The following is a 20,471-nucleotide window of genomic DNA, read 5'->3' as shown; positions in this document are numbered from 1 at the left end:
GTCGCCAACTGAAAAAGCTGTTGCAATAAAATCTAGGGATTTTTATAAAAATTTTCATTTTCTCTTTAGAGGAATTTTAAACGTAAAAGATGATTACTTAGGCTCTTCCAGTGGCCATGCAGCTATATTGAATACACGAAGCAGCATAGGATCTAGAACCTGCCATGAAAACTGATTACTGTTGACAGTATGAACAAAGAAATCCTAATTGCGTGCTTTGTTCATATTGGTCTTCTGTCGACAAATCATTACTTTATAAAATCTATTTTCTTTACAAATAACAATTCCAAATAAGCAACCACAAAAAATTTATTAAATATGGTTTTACAATCTAAAACTGCTCATATTTTCACCCTAATTCTAAGCTTATTCGTTTACTCAATCGCTTGGTGCTATTTTCTGGAGAAACATGGTGCTCCTTTTGTTTCTAATTGCACATAATAAAATTATATTGAGTCCTAAAGTGTACTTTGTTTCAAGTAAACGAGAAGAGAAAATGCTTGAAACTTCGCAGAGCCCCTCCTTGATTTTGAGCCCGATGTCATTGCAATACTTGTGTTTTTAAATTCACAATCTAAACAAGTTGAGTCGCGCCTCCATCACGCAAAAATTTGAGCAATCAACCAGGCATTCATCAATCGTGCACATCAATGATGATCTTCGGGATATACATATGAAAAAAAACACAATATGTTCTTAATCATTATTTCGATGCCTTACGGCATGAATTTCAACATCGCAAATCATAGTACATTGACAAACAATTAACGCATTTCAAGTTGTAGTCGACGTAAGAAAGTTAATAAGTACCCACACTTTCTCTAGATGTGAAAATTGCTCTCTGTCATTCACAGAACGAGCTACGTTTGATTTATTGTTAAAGAGTTAAATTTTGGGCCTTTCATAAGGCGACACACATTTCAAGTAAAATCCACGATTCGAAAGTAAATTTGAGGCCATCCCTCGAATAATCCACAAATAATTTGCTTTTTCTCCGCATGGTTCACTGTAGATCAATAATTAGTAGTGTCACCCAACTCGTACCTGGAACAAAAGCGTTCGACTGCCGTGAAAGCCAGAATTTTTTCAGGTTTGTTTTCTGCTATTTCTTTGAGAGCTGCTCATCTTCAAGGATTATCTCTCGCTTGGAAAATTCATAGATGGAACTCTTTACTGAAATGTTCGGAGACCTTTACAAAAACTCTCAAAAAGAAAATGATGTTCTTGATGAATACGCAACTGCGGACGACTTCGCAACGGAAGCTTCTGTGTTTTGATAATTTTATTAAATTTAAGACATGTAGAAGAAACTGTATTCAGTTTTGGTGTACGTAGTTGAAGCCCTTCTTGATCTCACAGCGGAACAAATTGAAACAAAAACCACCTCTGTATTAAAAGCAGTACAAGCACATTTATCTACTTCAGAAGTGAAGCCTATATTTCTTTCAAGCTCTTCGAACATCCGTTACTATAGAAACAAATAACATCGCCAATATTAGCTCAACAATCCTCAGCTCATGAGGGCATTATCACTTTTTTTATTTTCCGAGATCCTCTTCAACGAAAATAGACGCTAAATGACAATTGTATTTGAAATGAAGACGATATGGAATGAAGTATGAATCTTTTTTAAGGATTTTGAAATAAATAACTTGTAATCTAAGGGATTTGCCTTGATAACACTTGCTAAAATCTAATATTCTATTTTCGGCAAGACAAAAGGGACTTAGATCAAATGCAGTAAGCTCAGTTAGAAAAATATGCCTTTGGTTTGATGGTGCACGAAGGAAATCTGACCCTTATCATCTTGCCTACTTCCTTTTGACGTCAATCGAAAAAAATTATCGCAAAAGAAACGAAATACCCACAGATGGATATACATTTTTGTGTAGAAATTACTCATTCTTTTCAAATAGTGTTTGATGGGTTTTTCAACCCGATAGCCGACAAATATCTGTCAATTATAGAAGACAAAATACAACATGAGAAAGTTGACTTTTGAAAAGATTTCAAGCTGAGAGAAAGTATTTTTTTTTGTTAAATTAAACGATCACCACTGCATATCAAATACACAAGATTTCTTAATAATCAAAGTGTCGTTCATTTTAAATATCTGTACGAATTTCGATACTTGATATTACTGGGGTAGGATTTCAGAAATAGATGTACACTTATTAATGAATTGAATGGCAGATGACTTTTTTTTTAACTTCTAATGATTTCTAAGGGCATTTTTTTTGTGACACGTACATGTACGAGAATGAGCGCATTTTTTCATTGAAAAACTTCAGAAATAAATCCCAATATTTGGTCGGGCAATACGCAATGACGTGAGCAGTTCTGGAAAAAGCCGTACGGCCCAACAAGATGCGACTCAAGGAAATAAAAGAGGAATAAGAACTTGCAAGGGTCACATGATAAAACGCTTATTGAATGAGTTGAGTCGGGTCGAATGAGAAAATATTTGGCTCGTGTTCATGACACAAGAACCAAGCTGCGTCTAGTCCGTTCGTCATAGAAAAAAGAGCCTAATACTTTCCCGTTCGGCCCTCCCATTTTGTCAATAAGTTCATATTCTTCACTGGGCAGTCAGTTCAAATATCACAAGGACACGCTGCGGAAATTTCTAATGCATGTTGAGCATACCAAATTTTCAGAACGACTGCAAAAGCGTCCTGAGCCAATTATGTTCATGGATGTTAAAAAAAAGTGAACTTCTATAATAGACATTTTAACATAGAGATTTTAGGATAAGTTTCATTTAACAAGTTTAAGAATGAACTACATTGCAAAAATACTCTCGGACAAGATCTACGAACGTCCCACTTTAAATACATACTAGTGAAGCAACTAAGCCACAACGTAAAAATAACACTGCATATCTTTACACCAGTACCTTTTCACAGTACTTAATTATAAGCTTCAAAAACATAAAGACAATATGCTTTATGCTTCTGAATCAAACTCCGATGACTGATTTCAGTTTTATATTTAGGTTGAAAAGTCCGTTTTTTAAGTCTCTCTTCCTTAAGAGTTATCATTACTTCCTGGAAATAATCAAAATGTTTTGCGTGAGCAAAGTTTTGAGGCTCTTGTACCTGGTCTTGGTAAAGATGTCCTTACTGTATCGTGCGTGGAAGCTCGCAGCTTAGTGCCTGTAAGAAAAACAGTCGAAATCAAATCATGGTACCAAAATTCATTTTTAGCAACTAAAGCCTGGCGAAGTGGAAAAAGTATTGTTAGGAACAACGTTCTGAAGCAATATCAAAGGTTATAGTTCTAAAAGAAAAACCAATATTTTTCGTATCTCAGTTTAAATACAGTTGACGATACGAATTCAAATGCCTCATGTCTGTTATGGAAACGTTTGTCATGTCTGTTATGACAACATTTGATGGTTGGTGGCGTAGGATGTTGTGCAAACTAGGAGAACTTTTCCTGACTGGCAGAATAATTGGAAAAAGATCCGGCTATTACTGAATGTAAAAATAGGTGTTAGAATTTAGAAAATATTGCACAATACATAACATTACGGTTTTGCACCTCGTTTCAGAATAAGTTCACACGAACATGAGAGAAAATGTGCATTACAACTAAGGTAAATTTTAACAGGGCATTCAATAAATGTTTTTTTTAAATCTGTTATCTATTTTTTTTATCAGTCATAACAAAGTACATCCTAAAGATAAATATAGAACACGGCACTGCTACTGCCAGGAAATAAACTCGATATTTCACCTTTTTCTTTTTCCTCTTTTCCTAGTACAGCATTATCACATGTGTATCTTGATCAGCGTTATCGCAATGCACTATACTACCACGATGATAAACCAACTTACGGTATAAAATCTCGTAACTGATATTTTGACGCTAGGTGTGAAGATTTTTCATCTTGTTTCCTTTTTCACTGAATTTTCATGAGAGTTATACTCTCCTAAGACTTGAAGTCGCAATGTGAAGCACAAATGAGTGAGTTCTAAAATTGCATTTTAAAATGCAAAAAGAAAGTTGTTAAGAGGAATCTGCAAACTTCCTTCATTAAAAGATATATCACCGTTGATAAGATCTGAACAACAAACTTGTTTCCTTTCCCAGAAATCAAAGATAAAAAGCGCTTAACATGTTCCAATGAGCCTCCACTTACCACTGCGATATTGAATACTTTGTTTTGACGGACACCAGTCAGTGGGACCATGAGCTTACGAAACACAATATTTGTTTTTAATGACTCCAAAAACATTCTTTTTTTGTGTAGTTGCTTGTCCTGAAATCAACTCCCTGTCTGAATCAAGAAGGAGCTATTCTTCTCTATGAACAAAATCGAAGAAAAAATGGGTATTTGACACAGTGGGGTATTAAAAGCAAGAGCGCGCGCTTTCGTTTGAGTTTTTCTTCCATAATGGAAACTATCCTTGAATACACATAGACGAAAAAAATAATCGTTTAGCTAAAATGATATTGACATCAGAAGCAGATGTAATGAAATAAGTTCAGCAGGCGAAAGGTGAGTTAAAATTTGAGGGCCTCTGAACATAAGACTTACTCGACTTTTTTCATTGAGAAGTAAAAGGATTATTGTCTTATTTCCATACCTTACAGCGGACTACTTTGCAAAGGAAAGCCTTAAGCGTTAAGAGGCACTTCTCAAAAATGAATTTGATTTGACAAACTCATTTAAATGATGAAGAAACTTAATTCTCTTTTGGAATATTCCAAGGCCTTCTTTTAATTACAACTAAACAATAAAAAAAGAAAGACCAGCTCTGATCTGATGACAAGACAGGAACATTTGTGAATTCCAAAAGAGGGGCCTATATCACTTTTAAGTTTTTGGAACATCAGTTACCATAGAAACAAATCATATTGTCAGTATTGGCAAAGCAATCAATAAGAATTATCAGTTTCTCATTTTGCAGTAATCCTCCTTAATGAAAAAAGACTCTAGATGACAATTAGAAAAACAGTGAGAAATGTAATATAAATTTTAAGGGATTTTGAAAATGGAGTGTTGTCTGGAGGATTTGCGAAAATTGCAATCACCAAAATCTAACATTCTATTCCCGACAAGGATATAAAGGACTACTTAAGTTTTTACGCGGTATTTCAAATAGGGTGACTTTTTTTTTCTTCTCTTTTAGGGAGAAAAGGTCAGAAAGATTCTGTTTGCATTTTTGAGATCAAAAGCGCCTGCGGTAAGCTCAATTAGAACAATTTGCCGGTGATTTGATCGCGCAGGAATGAAGTCTGTCCCATAACAAATATCCTGCTTCATACGTCGGTAAAAGAGTACGTCAATAAAAGAAAACAGAAATTTACCGCATAAGAAATAAATACCCAAGGATGAAAATAGATTATTGAGTAGTTATAACTATTTCGTTTTCTCACAGTGTTCACAGATGAGGTTTATTTCAACGCCATACCGAAAACTGACGAAATTTCAGAACTTAAAGCTAAAAACAAGTATATTTTTGCTCAGATCGAAAGTTCACTAATAAACCATATCAAATGCACAAGATATCTTGGCATTCAGAAATTACATGTTCTGGTGTCGGCACGAATTTCGATCTGACAGCGATTGTTTTCAAAAAAGATGTTGTATTTATATACTGAATCGAAGAAGTATATGAATTGGACCGGATATCACTGGTTTGGGGTTTTTCGGAAATAGATGTTTACCTAAATAACATACTAAACTGCGCTCGATTTATTTCTTTCAAGAACTTCTAAGGGCATTTCTTCACCAGGGAAATTAGTTTTAAATATTACTCAGTCAGGTTGTGGGATCAGTTTTCCTATCTATTCAGGGCAGAACAATTTTTCAGAGTAACTACAAAAGCTTCCTAGGAGGCCAACTGCGTTCATGGATAATAAAAAAAACATAGGCGTACAATGTAAGATAAGAACATATAGATACTGCGATAAAAAACTTAAGTGGCCTTTCATTTCGCTCATGAATTGCAAAAATATTGTCGAATAAAATCCACGAATATCACAGTTTCTTACCATTTACAAAATCATCATTTAGGCGGCACAAACCAATGAAACAACTAAACCACAAAATTTATCCGAATAACATCGCATATCAGTGCGAAAAAAAAAACAGTTCCATAAAAGACATCTTGGAATTATGCTTTATGATTCTAAATCAAAACTGTTATGGGAAATTCAGATTTATATTTAGTTTTAAAAGTCTGCTATCTCTCTTTATCTAAAGTGTTATGTTTTTTTCCTGGTTATAATAAAAGTATTACAAAGTGCGTTGTACATGAGGAAAATTTTAAGCTCTCTTACCTTGTCCTGTCAATGCAGAAATTTGGAGTATATTCGAATAAGAAGCTGAAAAACCCTGTCATGTGCGAAGATTCGAAAGCTAGTTCCTGTCAAAGGGACAACCAGCAGATTAAGCAGATAATACCTAGAAAAACGAATTACTGGTTCCTAAAAATAGTTCTTTGACGCAATTTTAGGAGCCATAGCTTCAAAAATCATTTTACCAGTACCAATTCGTTCGTGATATGAATTCAAATTTTGAGTACCGCATCATGCTATGACAACATCTAATCGATGATGACGTGGGCTACCGTCCAAAATTGGAGAAGTTCTTCTGACAATCTTTCGAGATGCCTTTTTTTGTTTTATTAAGTTCGATGGGAAATATTTGAAAATTTCCGGGTATTTTGCGTGGAAAAGAAAAGTCTTGAAATTGAAAAAGCATACATGATTTGTAACCTTGTAGTTTGCATCACGCATCAGAATATCTCCACAATTTCCTATTTAATTAACTTAACAGAAAATTTTTCGTAACTAGAAGGAAAAAAATACTCGTCAAATAAAACAATTTTTACAAAATTATTTCAATAGTTGACATTGACAGATCAGTTCTCTTTTACAAAAAAAATGGTGATTTTTCCGAGCAAGTTCGAAGTAAAATTCACACAGAGTTTGCTTCGGACAATTTAACGGTTTTTTGCAAAGGCATAAGCAATAAAATCAGTAAGCAAGTCTATTTTATGCATAAGTGGCAACTTAAAACTACGAGGAAGAAATTAAATAAAGTGGTTTTAAAAGTCGTTGCTGAAAACAATCCATTTGACAGTTCTGAAATCAAATCATCTGATATTTCTTTCTTACTGTTCGTGACATAAATTAAAATTTTCAGTTATCATGAAAACCTCCGGATTGTTGGGGAGCCTAGCTTTTCTATAAACTTATATAACTTATACTAACAGGATTTTAATCGGATTTCTCTTTTAACTAGGAAACTTCAATACGGTCAAATCTAAAGAGTTCCAGGTATTATTGAAACGAAATAGAACAGCCCACATTTAAAAGAGAAAATATATAATGGAGAATCCAGCGATTTGTATCTCGTATCAGCATCGCTAGCCTTAGACGAAAGTATAGAGTTAGTGGAACGGAAAACAGTTTATTGGAAATTCTGAACGATTGAAATGTAATTGTTTCAACTTGTTGGACTCAGAAGATCAACGCCAGTAATCTCCTTTTTATGAACTTGCAAATGAAATGAAAGTTTAATTCAGCGGTGAATCAAAAGCGGAAAGCCAAACAGTTTTTCTACGGCGCCGCAGGTACGGCAGTCGGAAAAACGTGAATGACAGCCCAATATCTACGACGTAGGAAAAATCAACTTCCGCAATCAGAAGTCAATTTCAACAAGCTGCTTGATAAATATGATTGTCTTAATCTGTTATCACCTTTGTTGCTTTTGTTTTTTGGCCTAATACGTCAGTCATGATAAAGTGCATATTGAGGTTAAATATAAAGCACTGTATTAAGATATGGCTGATGCAAGGCAATAAATTCTGTATTTGACTCCTTCATTTGTCTTTTCTTTCACGATAAATTATGTCGCTTAGCATTATATGGTAATGCTAAATAGGGCGACATAATTATTCAGAGCCTATGAAATTTAATTCCTTCGAATTATGGTGTTCTGTTTGATTATAATTCATTTAATAACTTTCGTTTCTACTTGAAATTTAAAGCACAACCGAGTGATTCGAGGAGGATTAGAATCATCAAACTTCCTCCATCAAAATTTTGATCATTTATGACCAAAATAACATACTTGTTTGTAATTCAAAAGTGAAATGAGCTGACTGCCACAAGCCTCAACGTTATCATTGCAACATTGATACCTTGGTATTGATTGTTAATAAAAACTGACATCAGGAAATAAAACCATTAAAATAACATACTTGTTTGCAATTCTTAGAAATCAAAGGTGAAATGGGCGGTTGCGACAAGCCTCAACGCATTATTGCAGAATTGACACCTTTGTATTGATTGTTATCACAAACTGACATCAGGAACCATTAGTTAACACAACACACTGAAAATCTGTCTCCTACTGACTCCTAAAAAAATCTCTGTTCACGCAGTTTGCTGTCATGAAATAAGCTCACTGTCTAAATCAAGAACAAGCTACATTGACTATGAAAAAGTCTAGGCAAAATGACGCCCTTAGACAATTTGGTATAAGACCGTCAGAGGTAATGCATTTTTGTTTGATTTATCCTCTATGAATGCAGTTATTCTTGATATATCTATAAGCAAAGCCAAACATGGTAAATTACCTGTTTAAGTTATGGGCAACAGAAGTATTGGTAGTGAAGTTAGTTCATTCGACAAATAGTGAGTAAAATAAAAGCTATCGTATACACGCACCCGGGAATGCCAGCTATCAGAAAGATAAAGATCAAACTATAAGATATACGTCCCTTTGGGTTAAGTCAACATTAAGTAGGAGGCTGGGCTGAAAAATAACCGAATTAATGTGAATTACCAGTAATTAATTAATTAATTACCCACAGAGAACGGGCGGGCGAATAACCAGGCGGGTGATGACGAGGCAGAGTTTAGCCGAAATAGCGTGAGCTGAATTGCTTTTGGGGTCTCTATGACTGTAACGCTGAAGCTAATCACAGTGGTGACAGATTCGTGCTTACGCGGCTGGTCGGCTCTAATTGTTTTCAAACAAGAATGTTTATCGAGCTCAAACAAAGACAAATTCTCAGAAAGGAAGTTTTGAATAATCACGCCAAGTTGGCAGCAAATTTGGCGAAACTCAGTGGTGAAAAGCTGCCACAAAAAGTGGCCACTCTCGATATAGTTGTAGGAAAGTTGATCGACGAACAGATCTCAACTCTAAATGGTTAGGTTTTTCAGCTCATCAATTGAACGTAAATCACCTTTTTGACCAACCAATCAATTAGAAAACGTATTCAGAGAAATGTCGAATAGGGAGTCATAAGAAGTCTGAGCTTGCGTTCCATTTGCTCTTCTTTGTTTTGTGATTAGTTCAGAATTCTCGATCCTCTCTCAACCAATCAAATACAAAACTAATACCAATCGTGACTTAGTCAATAGCGTTTTCCCGTGCTTCACGCAGTTTTGTTTTGTATATTGAGGTCTCTTTGGCTCCCCAATATATTTCCTCTTTTTATGATTGGCCAATATCATCATAATATTGGCCAATCATGACTGCTTTGATCTCGGTTTTACGATACTCGTTCGAAGCGCGCTTAAATACAACTATGAGAGGCCAATGGAAAGAATGTTCCTAAAATGAAGGAGCTGTCGCCAGCGTTTTCTCGAGTGACAGTTTTACGAATGGGCAAAAATAAAAGTGAATGGCAAAACAACCATATTCTGACGATGCAAAACCCTTGTCGGTGAAAAAAATATCTTTGAGATATTCCTAATTAATGTTACCTGAAAAATAGGTCATGATTAATTGATTTAGTCATTCTTGAAAGAGCGAACGAAACTGATTGCTCATTATCCTTAAAAAAGATGAAAAACTGAGAAGAAATCTAAAAAGGCCCAGAACTGAAAGTTATTACATCTGGAGCGATGTTCATTTTATCAGAAATTCAGAGAACTGCTAAATGTATTGCGCCTTCGAAATGTATAATAAGAAATATTAGTCACTTCCGTTTCTTTCAATTTTCAAGAGAGTATTTTGTTTTTGAGGCGTCAGGGAAAGTTGATTGACCCAAAATTATGTCAAGTAATCATTATACAGTAGATAACTTTGATCGAATGTGAAGAGAAGACCAAGAAAAAAAATTGTTTTACACGTTAATTTTCAATGGAGTATTTTAAGGCATTCTCCCAAAATTAAGCTCCAGCCTAATTGAACGGTTAAAGCTTTACATAGTTCAAAATTCCTTCCTTTTTTATGGGCATTTTAATTTGGAAGGAACGATGGTTCATCGAGCAATACTAATGCATGATATTAGAATGAAGCCAGCCGTTTTAACCATTTGCGTTTCAGTGGGAAGAAATAATGGTCACGTTGCAGACATCTATAAATTGTACATGATGTAGTTAGTGACTTTCTAACTTTAGTTTGAGCTAGGAATGCCCAGCAAAGACATTAACAAGACCATTTTCGGACAACTGAAACTTAGCTATCGATAGCTACTAAACACACAAACGACGGCTTGTCAGACTTAAGACTCTCATGCGTGCACAAAAGTTCCGCGAAAATGCGACTGAAGCCAAAGAGATTACCAGTGTAGACCAGTTTCGAAAAGAGGTATATCCGTCTTCTTTTTGTATCATATTTCGGAATCAGTGGTAGTGGAAACGTAACAGCGAATATTTTCATTTTTCATTTTTAAATCCAGCCGATCGGTCAACTATATGCAATAATGATAGTAAATTAAACAATTCTGTCGCTGACAAAATTTCGCTTTCCCGGGATGCATCTCCGTCACTTACTTAAACAGTGTCCATCATGATCCTGAGTTCCAAAATTTTGTGTTTAGTCCCATTACTGCCGTCTCGATTCCGTCAGTTTACCGTGTTACAGATGACTGTGTTACTAATTATTTTTCATATTGTTTTTAGTATCATTATTATTTCAATAAGTGTAATCCAAATGCCTTAACTAAAGATTACTGAACGATAAAAGCTCTTTAACTTCTGTAACTTACGTTCTCTTGTTTAAGTTGGAGCAGAGTTTTACAAACCAAATAATTCCAGAACAACTTCTTTGCCGGATTCCCTAAATGCAGTTCTAAATGCAGTTGCTATCTCTTGAGAATCACTTGAGAATGAAGAATGTTTCGTGTCGATGCTGTACTTCGTATTTAAACTTGGCTATTTATGGCTGTGAGGCGGCTCCTTTAGATTCTGTACCTGTTGTCAGAAGCTCTGTAAACAAAACTAATCTTGAGCGACTGGACTTTAACTTTTCCACTCTTAAAATACAAATGGAAGACGCCAGTCGGTCTCCAAAGACTTTTCTTTCTTATCTTAACCCTCATGTTTTTTAAAATATTTTGTATCTCATTTTATTAGTGTTGACTTCTGTAACTTCCATCGAGGTAATAAATATCGCCACTTCCTGATCGATATGGTACACAGGTAAAAACAAAATCACTAAACTTTAACCGGCTTCTACCCGCTCCAACGCGAAACAATTTCCTTTCAACGTCGTCATTCGTCACCTAGAGCTCCCCGTATCAATAACGCCGAATAAAACTGAAGAATGCAACGACAAACAGTTCGAAAAAACAGAAAATGACTGGCAATACTCTTCAAGGCAACTTGATGTTCTTAGTTCTATCGAGCGGGAATTGCACTAAAGTAATCGAATTGAAGTGAGCGAGATTGTATACATGCAATAACTTAAGCTGTTTTTTTGTTTCCACAGAAAGTTTGATATAACGTAGTTTCTACATATCCAGTGACAACAGCTTCCGTCTTTCAGCCCTGTTTCACGCTCAGTGTATTCTTTTTTTTTTTTTTTTCTCCAGTTGTTTACATTTTCTAAAAATCAGTTCAAAACTGGTCAATATATGTCAAATAAAACTTTATCGCAATACCTTTATTCGGTCCATGTGCTTTCGTTTCTAAGTCAACAAAGGGTGCCTACAAAATCAGAGGCAAAACAAATAAGTTAAAATGACCTCTATTGTCCTTGAAACAAATAGGAACCAAAGAATAGTTAATACGTTACCAGGGTTTTAAGAATTTGCATGCCTTTTTTTCGATGATAATCTAGTAAAACAAATGAAAGTCTGGCAGACAATAAAATATAACCTCAACACAATGCTAAAAGAATTTTCAGTGGATTACAGATATTGTTCCATTGCAATTAATATCACGGAAATAAGAAAGTCTTTTTCTTTTTTTTTTTTTTCTTTTTTTTTTTTTTTGGGGGGGGGGGGGGGTCACATGGTTTTCAGAAGGAACAGAGGGGGTATCAGTCGTCCCCAACAGAGCATAAAGGCGAACTATATGATGGCTGCTAACGAGGGGGGGAAGGGGTCATAACTGAGGTTACTAAAGGGCCTTAGGGGGAATTAGGTAAATTTTATTTAACCCAGCCAAAATCTTTGGATCCCAAATCAAAATCTTCAAGTGTCCTTGCAAAGCTGCAAAACTGTTATTCCCACGTCTTGCAAGAAAAAAATAGAATGAAATGGGAGCGCCCCTCACAGTTCTAATTTGTAGTAACTTATGTCATTCGATCAAATAATTGCATTTCATATATATATATATATATATATATATAACTGCATATATATATATATATATATATTTTCCCAAGGAGTACATATAAATATATATACCCGCGTGAGATCGAGGCCACGTGTGTCAGTCAGTCCAACATGGCGTCGAAAAGTTGAAACAGTCCAGCCTAGAAACAGTCTAGCTTCAGATCAATACCCGCGGGATGTCATAAGACACGTGGGACTGAAAAACGACATCCAAAGTATGCGTTGTCCAACGTTGAACGCAATAAGGGATTTAATTCGATTTCGTATACGAGCTTCCTTCTTTCATTAGCATCTAATTTGATTTGAATACCTGATCTAAACGCATACTTTCTTTGATCCACTTGCTATAGGCCGTTTTGATGATGATCCGGTAAAAGCAGATTACATGGAAACATTTTTTTAGGAAGCCTAAAAAAATGAAGCTCCTTATATGTAGCTTTTTACAGTTTCTTTCATTTTGTTTGACCTTCAATTTTTTTTCATAGAGGGGTGATTTTTCTTCCTCGGTCATAATCTATTGTGTGCATCTGTAAAGATGTTTCGGCATAGAAATTGCACCGATTATCTTTTAAGTTTTGCCTTCGTTTCTGAAACTGAGTGCTTTCGGTGCCTGCGTTTCCGAAACTGAGTGCTTTCGGTGCCTGCGTTTCTGAAACTGAGTGCTTTCGGTGCCTTCGTCTCTGAAACTGAGTGCTTTCGGTGCCTTCGTTTCTGAAACTGAGTGCTTTCGGTGCTTGCGTTTCTACTGTCAGGTGTTTGCCTTTAATTTTCCAATTTATCAGTTTCAAGAACGCACCACGTCGGATCTCGTGGCATCTCCTTGTATCGCTTCGCTTTGTTGTCGAAGATTGAAGTTCGAGTTGATTCCGCGCATGAAAGGAGCTAGTGACTTCAGAGTCGGTAATATCCCTGTCTCTATTTGATTTATAGCAAGTGATCTATTGCTCTCCCTTTTCCACAATTAACTATCATTTGCATGGGATAAGGCTAAAAAAACATCAATACCCATTTGTAACGGATATAAGATGCAAAAGTTGAACATGTTAAAGGTATCAATACTTTCAACCTTTACAGTTGGTCATTTTAGTTCGCGTGCGTTGGATTCAATCATACATCATTTTTGACGGCGGTCCTTTGAAATCTTAAAAGGGTTTTGCTCCGCTTCTAGGAAAAAAAAAAGGTTGATTGTCATCATTCAACGAAGCAACAAGTCGGGTGCTTAAACTGCGTAACCGCCTGTTCTTTTGTTTTGTCTTTAATGCTTTTCATCCAACGCAAGGTTGTACAACACTTCCATTTTCACTCTCCCTTTCTCATCTCTTTCCCACAAAGATAATTATTTCCACGCCATGAAGCAAGGAAACATTTTACATAGGAAATGAGCTATTCTTCTAAAAGATCTGTGTTTCATTTGGTTAGGGGGAGAATGAGTTATGCAAAGCTTAACAGACTGCCTGGCGACTCTTCCATCGTAACCTTTGCCCCAGAAATAATGCGTATCATCCGATAATAACGTGTCCATGTTGTATTAATAGACCAACTATTATTATGAGCCGATAAGGTCCACTAGCTCAAGGGGCTTACGAGTAACATGATCATTATGTTCAACACTAGATTAGCGTTTTATCACAATGAATTGAGAGTGGATTATACCGCATAATCAAGTTTCACAATTCTTCTCTCCCACTTTCAATTTCGTGGTTTGACACCTGCATCTTTTGTTTTGTTTTATCAGGTTGGGGATGTAAAAGTTCCAATTGGAAGCCTTATGTGGTCTAAATTATCACCTTTGGAAAAATATTATTGTTAGCAGACCACCTAAACCAAGAAATGAAAAGTATTTGCCTGTCATTTCAAGATTTACCGCAAAGAAAACCGCAACTATGATATCCCTTGCGAGGCTGGGATTGTTTCATTTTAATAAAATAGCCTTAAAACATTGGATTACCAAATATCAAATGCGCTTTCTGTGTGTTTAGATACGTAGCACAGCTAAGTGTGATAAAAACTTGTAATGAGATAAATTCCTCTTCGTAAAGAACAACCGTCCTGAATTTGCCTCGTTATCAGCGTGTGGCTTCGTAGCTCAGTTGCTAAAAGCGCTCCAACAGTATCCGGGAGGCACGGTTTCGAATCCCGTCGAGGCCTGAATCTTGTAAGCTTCTTTTCGGCAATAGTGAACGCTGAGAAACTTCGTGGCCGGTATGAAGTGGCGTTGCGTCTCGGCCAGAGACTCATCAGATACCATAACTTAATTTTCGAAAATTTCAAGCAAACTCGACGAGCATCGAAAGTCCCTCTTTCTGGAATTCGAGATGTTAGCAGATTTGATCCTCTATCACAGAAGGATTCCCAACCGCACTTTCGCCAATTACAATTCATCTAATGAAAACTTGCAATTACTGAAATTTGTAATCCACCTGGAAGGATCATTCATTTGCTTTATTAGTGTAATAACATGATCACTAGAACAATTGACTTAGTGAACATGACTTGCAAGAGTCATTTCGAATCATTTCTCAACTTTCAAGATTGTAAGATATTTAGTTCTTAAAATGAAAAATACAGAATTGATAATGATAAATCAAGAAGGACCAACAATAACTGAGGATGAAGAAGACTGTAAAAGTAATGTGATTGAGGCACAAAACGTGACAAAAGTCTTAATAACCTGTTCAATGATAACAAACAAGTTCCAGAGGTAACTGTTATGTGCAAACATGGCATGAGTATATGTGCTAGAGCGTTTTCCATTTTTAGACAGGATGAGGGTGGGGAAGGGAGGATTAAGCTCTGTCTTGACGTACCTGAAAATGATTAAATTTCGATCATGAACATGCATATTGTTTCGTTTAGGAATGAAGCTCAATGTGACACTGATAACACCAAAGCGCGGTTGGTTATCTGATGGAAATCAATTAAATTTCTATTCAAAGATTTCAGATAACAACTCCAAGAATAGACGATGGTACGCCTTTCAAAGTCACTTTAGAAGCTGAACCTTGTTAAGATTGCTCATCAAGTGAAGAGGAGTGGCATGTCTGAATATAATTTGCGTGATTTTATTTGCGAGTGAGTGGGAGAGCTTAAGTCATGAGAGGTTTTAAGGCAAAGGGTACGTGACGAGAAAAGGAAAGGTCGCATGCACCAACAATATTTTCCCTTTTATTTATTTTTTGCTTGTACTTAACCAAATGTTTACACAAATAATACTGTTCACAGCCAGCGTAATATTGAATTTTTCACCCCTATTGTTATGGAAATACGGCTCTTTCTGTGCTCCTCTTTGGTTTGTCAATTCACAACCCACTCTACGACGACAAAAATAATAAACAAACAGACCTTTTCGATAAAGATTACTCACGTTTCATCCTTTATCTCCACCTGAAGCCATTGCCAAGTTCAAGTATATATGGAAAGAAATTGACGTTTGAATATACCAGACCTCGGTAATATTCTTATAAATTTGTTACTGATCAATGAATTACTTGAAAGTCAGCTGAACAGCTTATTGGATTTGGTCATTAGGACCCCCAGAACTGTCTTAAGCCTCTCCGTTAAGTTATCTAACGAGGGATTTGAGGTGACTTTTAGAGGATAATCTTTCCTCTTTATTTGGAATTTCTTTCAACAGTCACGGAAGATAGCATAGCAAAGATACGAGACATATCCTGTCTGAAGAGCTTGACACACGCCCTTATTAGAGTTTTTTTTTATATCACATCTAACGGTATGCCACTAATATGGCGAAAACTGCTACTATTCTGTTTCCTTTTAATGCTTTGTCTTTTTTCCATTAAAAAGGGTGTTACGTGTCTCTGAATAAAATTACTACAAATAGCTCAAATTTATGTAATTTCCTCCTTTCCAAATTTTCCAGTTTGTCTCACCGTGGTTTATAAAGCCGCACTGCAGACTAAAGTTCTCCGTATTTTTAGCCGATGCTAAACTCCGGAAAATGTCAACGCTTTCTCTTTTGTTTGTTTGTTTTTTTCCTTTTTATAATACATTAACAATATACCGCGGTATCATCCAGAATGACCCCTTTCAGATTGTTTCATTTTCTTGTTTCGAGCCATGTTTTACCCCAGGCAATGTGTCCGAAAAACCTATCAAATGATGTTATGGATTGTTTTTGTTTGCATTCCCACACACGGAATACAAAGTGTATCACAAATATATAGAAAAAATAGACCTAATAAGCAAAATAATGACTCAGCCACAACACTTATCGGTCGACAAAGCATCTTTTAAGATTTGGCTAGAAAGAACAATTTTTGATTGTTCCTCGTTACAAGAACGTCTTTGCAAATCAACAGCTTAAGTCGAGAGTCAAGAAGTTGAGCTGATGTTTACTACGTGTAGCCGAGGAAAACCTGAAAGTTCCAGTGATTTCTTGATTGTAGTTAGACATACACCGATGTTCTCTGGTTCACTGCTGTTTGTAAACCTTCTAAATTTAGATCAACTGAATCAAGTTACCGCCCTTACAATTGCTTTTATTCAAATACTAAAATAGCACATCACTACTTGTACAAATCAGCGTTAAAATGCAGTAACATTCCGAGTAGGTACATTCAGTTGAACAGTTAAATCCAGTTTGTTATCAAAAAAATTAAATCTCTTAACAGAATGCTGTTAAGACGGAACTATACAAAATCTAGAGAAAGTAATCCGTGATTTTATCAGTACTTAATGTATTACTTGTTTACGCTTCGTTACTTGTGATGCTTGAATAACATAGCGAAGAAACACGAATTTTACCCTCCTGACGAGACAAATTTTTTTTTATACGTGAAGACGACAAGTATTGCATGCTAGACTTCTGACTGAGTCGTGCAATATTTTAAGGGTGCCTTCCGTTCAAGGCTGTTTGTGGCGTGTCATGCTGTTGTTAATTGTCTGGTAATGTGACCAGTGTTCCGTAAGGCGGCTGCGTCACGCACTTAGCGGTTTCCTTATCAAGGGCTAAAAGTCAGCCACAACTGTCATATCAATGAATAAGTTATGCCAGAGCGTTCGTGAAACCGCAAGAGCGCCTCACAGCTACCACAAAGTTACAAAGAATCTCGCTCGCCGGTAAATTCTGGGAGGTCATGAAATAACTCAGTTCTTCGGTCACTTGATAATGTTGTTGATGCATTGAAACATGTTCCATATGTAGAAACGTGCTTCGAGATAAAACGTGCTTGTATATAAAGCCGAGAGTGACACGCGTGAATCTACAAAACAATTCTTTATCGCTCAGAGGTAAGATCGACTCGATATACTTGTGAAGTTCATTTTTAACTAAGACCAAGGTTTAGACCTAATTGGCTTAATGATCACATCGATTCCTCTTTGAGTAAGTATTGCTTTTCTGTGATCGTGTTGGAATGGTTTCCTTCCGCGAGTATCAAAACACCGGCTCAGCTATCAATCATATACTTGTTTCTCTTGCAAATCAAAATTAAGCATAATTCTTGATTCAATCAATTCAATCTTTCACAATCGCGATTTGTAACAAGTTTATAGATACCATCTTACTCTATCTTTGTAAACCCAAGCCACTGCGTCGATTATTTGGTCACCAAGCCAGTTTGGAAATTCCAAGCTCTATTGACACACACAGATATAGATCTAAATGTGCTCAACAAATTATTCCTGAAAATCGTATGTACGTGAATGCGTTCTTAACTTGCGAAATTGCGAAATAAAAAAAAAATTAAGCCCAAGGCCATTTATTGACTAACGCGACAACATCGAAGATTGACGCCACCTGCCGACTTATCTGCCGTAACTAACACCTGAGGCGACATTTATTACTGAGGGACCCAACGTCACATCGCTGAGGCTTCGGTCTGAGAGCATTTCTTTCTTGTGAAGGACGTGATGATTGTAATGAAGCGATACGATTCAACCCATCTCTATTATAAAAGACTTATTCACTCGCTGAGGGGTAAATAAAACACCAAGAGGCTCATCGACTTGTTTATTTTGCAGGATTCAACAGTTCCTTACAGCATTAGCCATTAGTCTAACATGGCGAGCTTAGAGCTACGGACATTTTGTCAAGATTTTGAAATGAAAGACTTCATAGCACAAGGAACCTTTGCTAAAGTGTTCAAATGCACGGAGCGAAAGACAGGTGAATGTTTTGCAGTGAAGGAATTTCAAACTGAAGAGGCTAATTTTGACAGAGAGGTTATAAACAACGAAGTGGACATTTGGAGGACTTTGCAGCATCGCAACATTGTCTCATTATACAAACGCTTTTACGGAAACGGTCACATTTGGGTGGTGTTAGAACTCGTAAACGGAAAAACGCTTTTGGACGAAATTGTAAATAAGATTGTTTTCTCTGAAGAAGAAACACGAGGGATGATGGAACAGGTGAGACAAGAGGAATCCCTTAGATCTTTGCTCCGGTTGTTAAGTAATTTATTACATATCTTGGGTTCCAAGTTTTGCAGATGTGGACATTTAGCTATGACGATAAAAATAAGGAGAACATTTTTTGAAACTAAGAACCAGGATTTAAGATTTTTTCTTTCATTATTTGGAAGTTAAAGCGTTTATCATGCCTTGTTGACAAGAATCATAACAAATGCGCATTACGCTTCTTGTTTCATTATAAAAAAAATACTCATTTCACAGAGATTTCACATCATTTAACATTCTTTAAAAACATCTGGCCACTAAATACACTGGGCTGATCGTTCGCTTGATAGCTGTCGCGTTACAACTATTCAGTCGTTAGAGGAAGAAATGCATCTTGTTCGCACTCATTCTTTGCGATGTTTATCTTTCAGCTCATTGAAAGCCTCAAGTATCTTCACCGGAAAAGGATTGTTCATCGAGACATTAAAGCTGATAATATCCTTCTGGAAAAGAAGGATGGCAAACTCGTCGTAAAACTTACAGATTTTGGACTTGCGCGGCTACTTCCGGACGATTGTGACGTCATCAAATGTACAGCGGAGGGCACGCCTCTCTATCTTGCGCCGGAAACAATCTTAGCGGACCCTATCGGTCCAGCGGTTGACATATGGGCATGCGGAGTAATTCTGTTTTTATTACTCGTGGGATATCCTCCATTTTGGCACAGCGATGATAGGAAACTGATGTTACTTATTGTGGAGGGATGTTACAGCTTGCCTGCGCGCTACTGGGACCGAGTGTCGGATGACGCAAAAGATCTTGTGAAACGAATGTTGGTGGTTTATCCTCACAAGCGAGTAACTGCTTTCAAGGCATTGAACCATCCGTGGATCTCAGACTTTGAAGAAAGTGTGGACGAGGGTATCGAAACTTTTGCAAGGAATCTCGTTTCAAGATAACACATTTCTAAACAATTTTTAATTTTTCATTATAGCGTTCTTTTCCATTTGAGTCGTTGAATCCATATCATGCAGTGTTGTTATCCAAATTTCGCCCGCAAGACTTGGTTGGGAAGACAGTAAGGCTGCCTTACTTTTTAATTAAGTGTGTAAATAGGGGAATAAAATTTTCATTAAAACATATTTTAAGATTTTGTTGTTCTGACATTGCCACTTCTGCTCCCGGCTACTCTGTTTTCGTCAGATGTCTTAATCAATCGCAAATTGGATGAACAAAACTTTTCAAGATCAAAATTCAATAATTTTTACAGGCTTGGTGTGTGTGTAAAACTGTGAGATAAGGCCAACCTTTGCGACACTCAACCCATCGAGGGACTGCTCATTATTAACCACCTGTGGGAATCAGAGGATTTTGGTTGAGTCCCTTAAAAATTTACCCGTTCACCCCATAAAGCTCTGAAATAATCTTATGAATCCCCCTCCCCCTCGTTGGCAGTCAATTTTCTATGCTCCCCTTAGTGCTTCGCTGGCGACGACTATCTTACCCCCGTTCCCCTGAAACCTGTGTAATCCCCCCCCTCCCCAAATTCCCCACCCCACCCTGGGCGATAAACAA

The 20,471-nt window shown here is 36.5% G+C and overlaps 2 protein-coding genes across 4 annotated transcripts in view; one reads left to right on the top strand and one right to left on the bottom strand.

Moving 5' to 3' along the window:
* The window catches only part of LOC131789105 (uncharacterized), a 40,135-nt gene extending 28,117 nt beyond the window's left edge, over positions 1-12,018 (bottom strand). The window contains exons 1-4 of the mRNA XM_059106181.2: positions 11,993-12,018; positions 11,859-11,904; positions 10,965-11,184; positions 3,099-3,155 (exon numbers count right to left, since the gene is read on the bottom strand). The gene's annotated coding sequence lies outside the window, so the exon portion shown is untranslated. The remainder of the gene's footprint in view (positions 1-3,098; positions 3,156-10,964; positions 11,185-11,858; positions 11,905-11,992) is intronic.
* A 5,519-nt stretch (positions 12,019-17,537) lies between these two features.
* LOC131789093 (calcium/calmodulin-dependent protein kinase type II subunit alpha) lies at positions 17,538-20,047 on the top strand. 3 transcript variants are annotated; one of them, XM_059106167.2, is made up of 3 exons: positions 17,538-17,786; positions 18,519-18,908; positions 19,328-20,047. In XM_059106167.2, exons 2-3 carry the CDS (start codon positions 18,558-18,560, stop codon positions 19,853-19,855), a joined length of 879 nt encoding a protein of 292 aa, XP_058962150.2. In that variant the 5' UTR covers positions 17,538-17,786; positions 18,519-18,557; the 3' UTR covers positions 19,856-20,047. The 3 variants fall into 3 exon arrangements, with proteins under 3 accessions (XP_058962150.2, XP_058962152.2, XP_058962151.2); XM_059106169.2 differs by having other exon boundaries at positions 17,767-17,880; XM_059106168.2 differs by lacking the exon at positions 17,538-17,786 and having other exon boundaries at positions 17,966-18,908.
* Positions 20,048-20,471: the final 424 nt, after the last annotated feature.

Source organism: Pocillopora verrucosa, chromosome 7 (assembly GCF_036669915.1).
Source record: "Pocillopora verrucosa isolate sample1 chromosome 7, ASM3666991v2, whole genome shotgun sequence".
In the NCBI taxonomy this organism is placed as follows: domain Eukaryota; kingdom Metazoa; phylum Cnidaria; class Anthozoa; order Scleractinia; family Pocilloporidae; genus Pocillopora; species Pocillopora verrucosa.
Note: the sequence above shows the minus strand (reverse complement) of the source record. Positions and strands in the feature narration are given on the sequence as shown.

Bases quoted from the DNA above. Each gene is read 5' to 3' on its own strand.
- LOC131789093 (XM_059106167.2), top strand. From the start codon at position 18,558: ATGGCGAGCTTAGAGCTACGGACATTTTGTCAAGATTTTGAAATGAAA. The intron at 18,909-19,327 runs GTGAGACAAGAG...TTTATCTTTCAG, and splicing joins CACGAGGGATGATGGAACAG to CTCATTGAAAGCCTCAAGTA.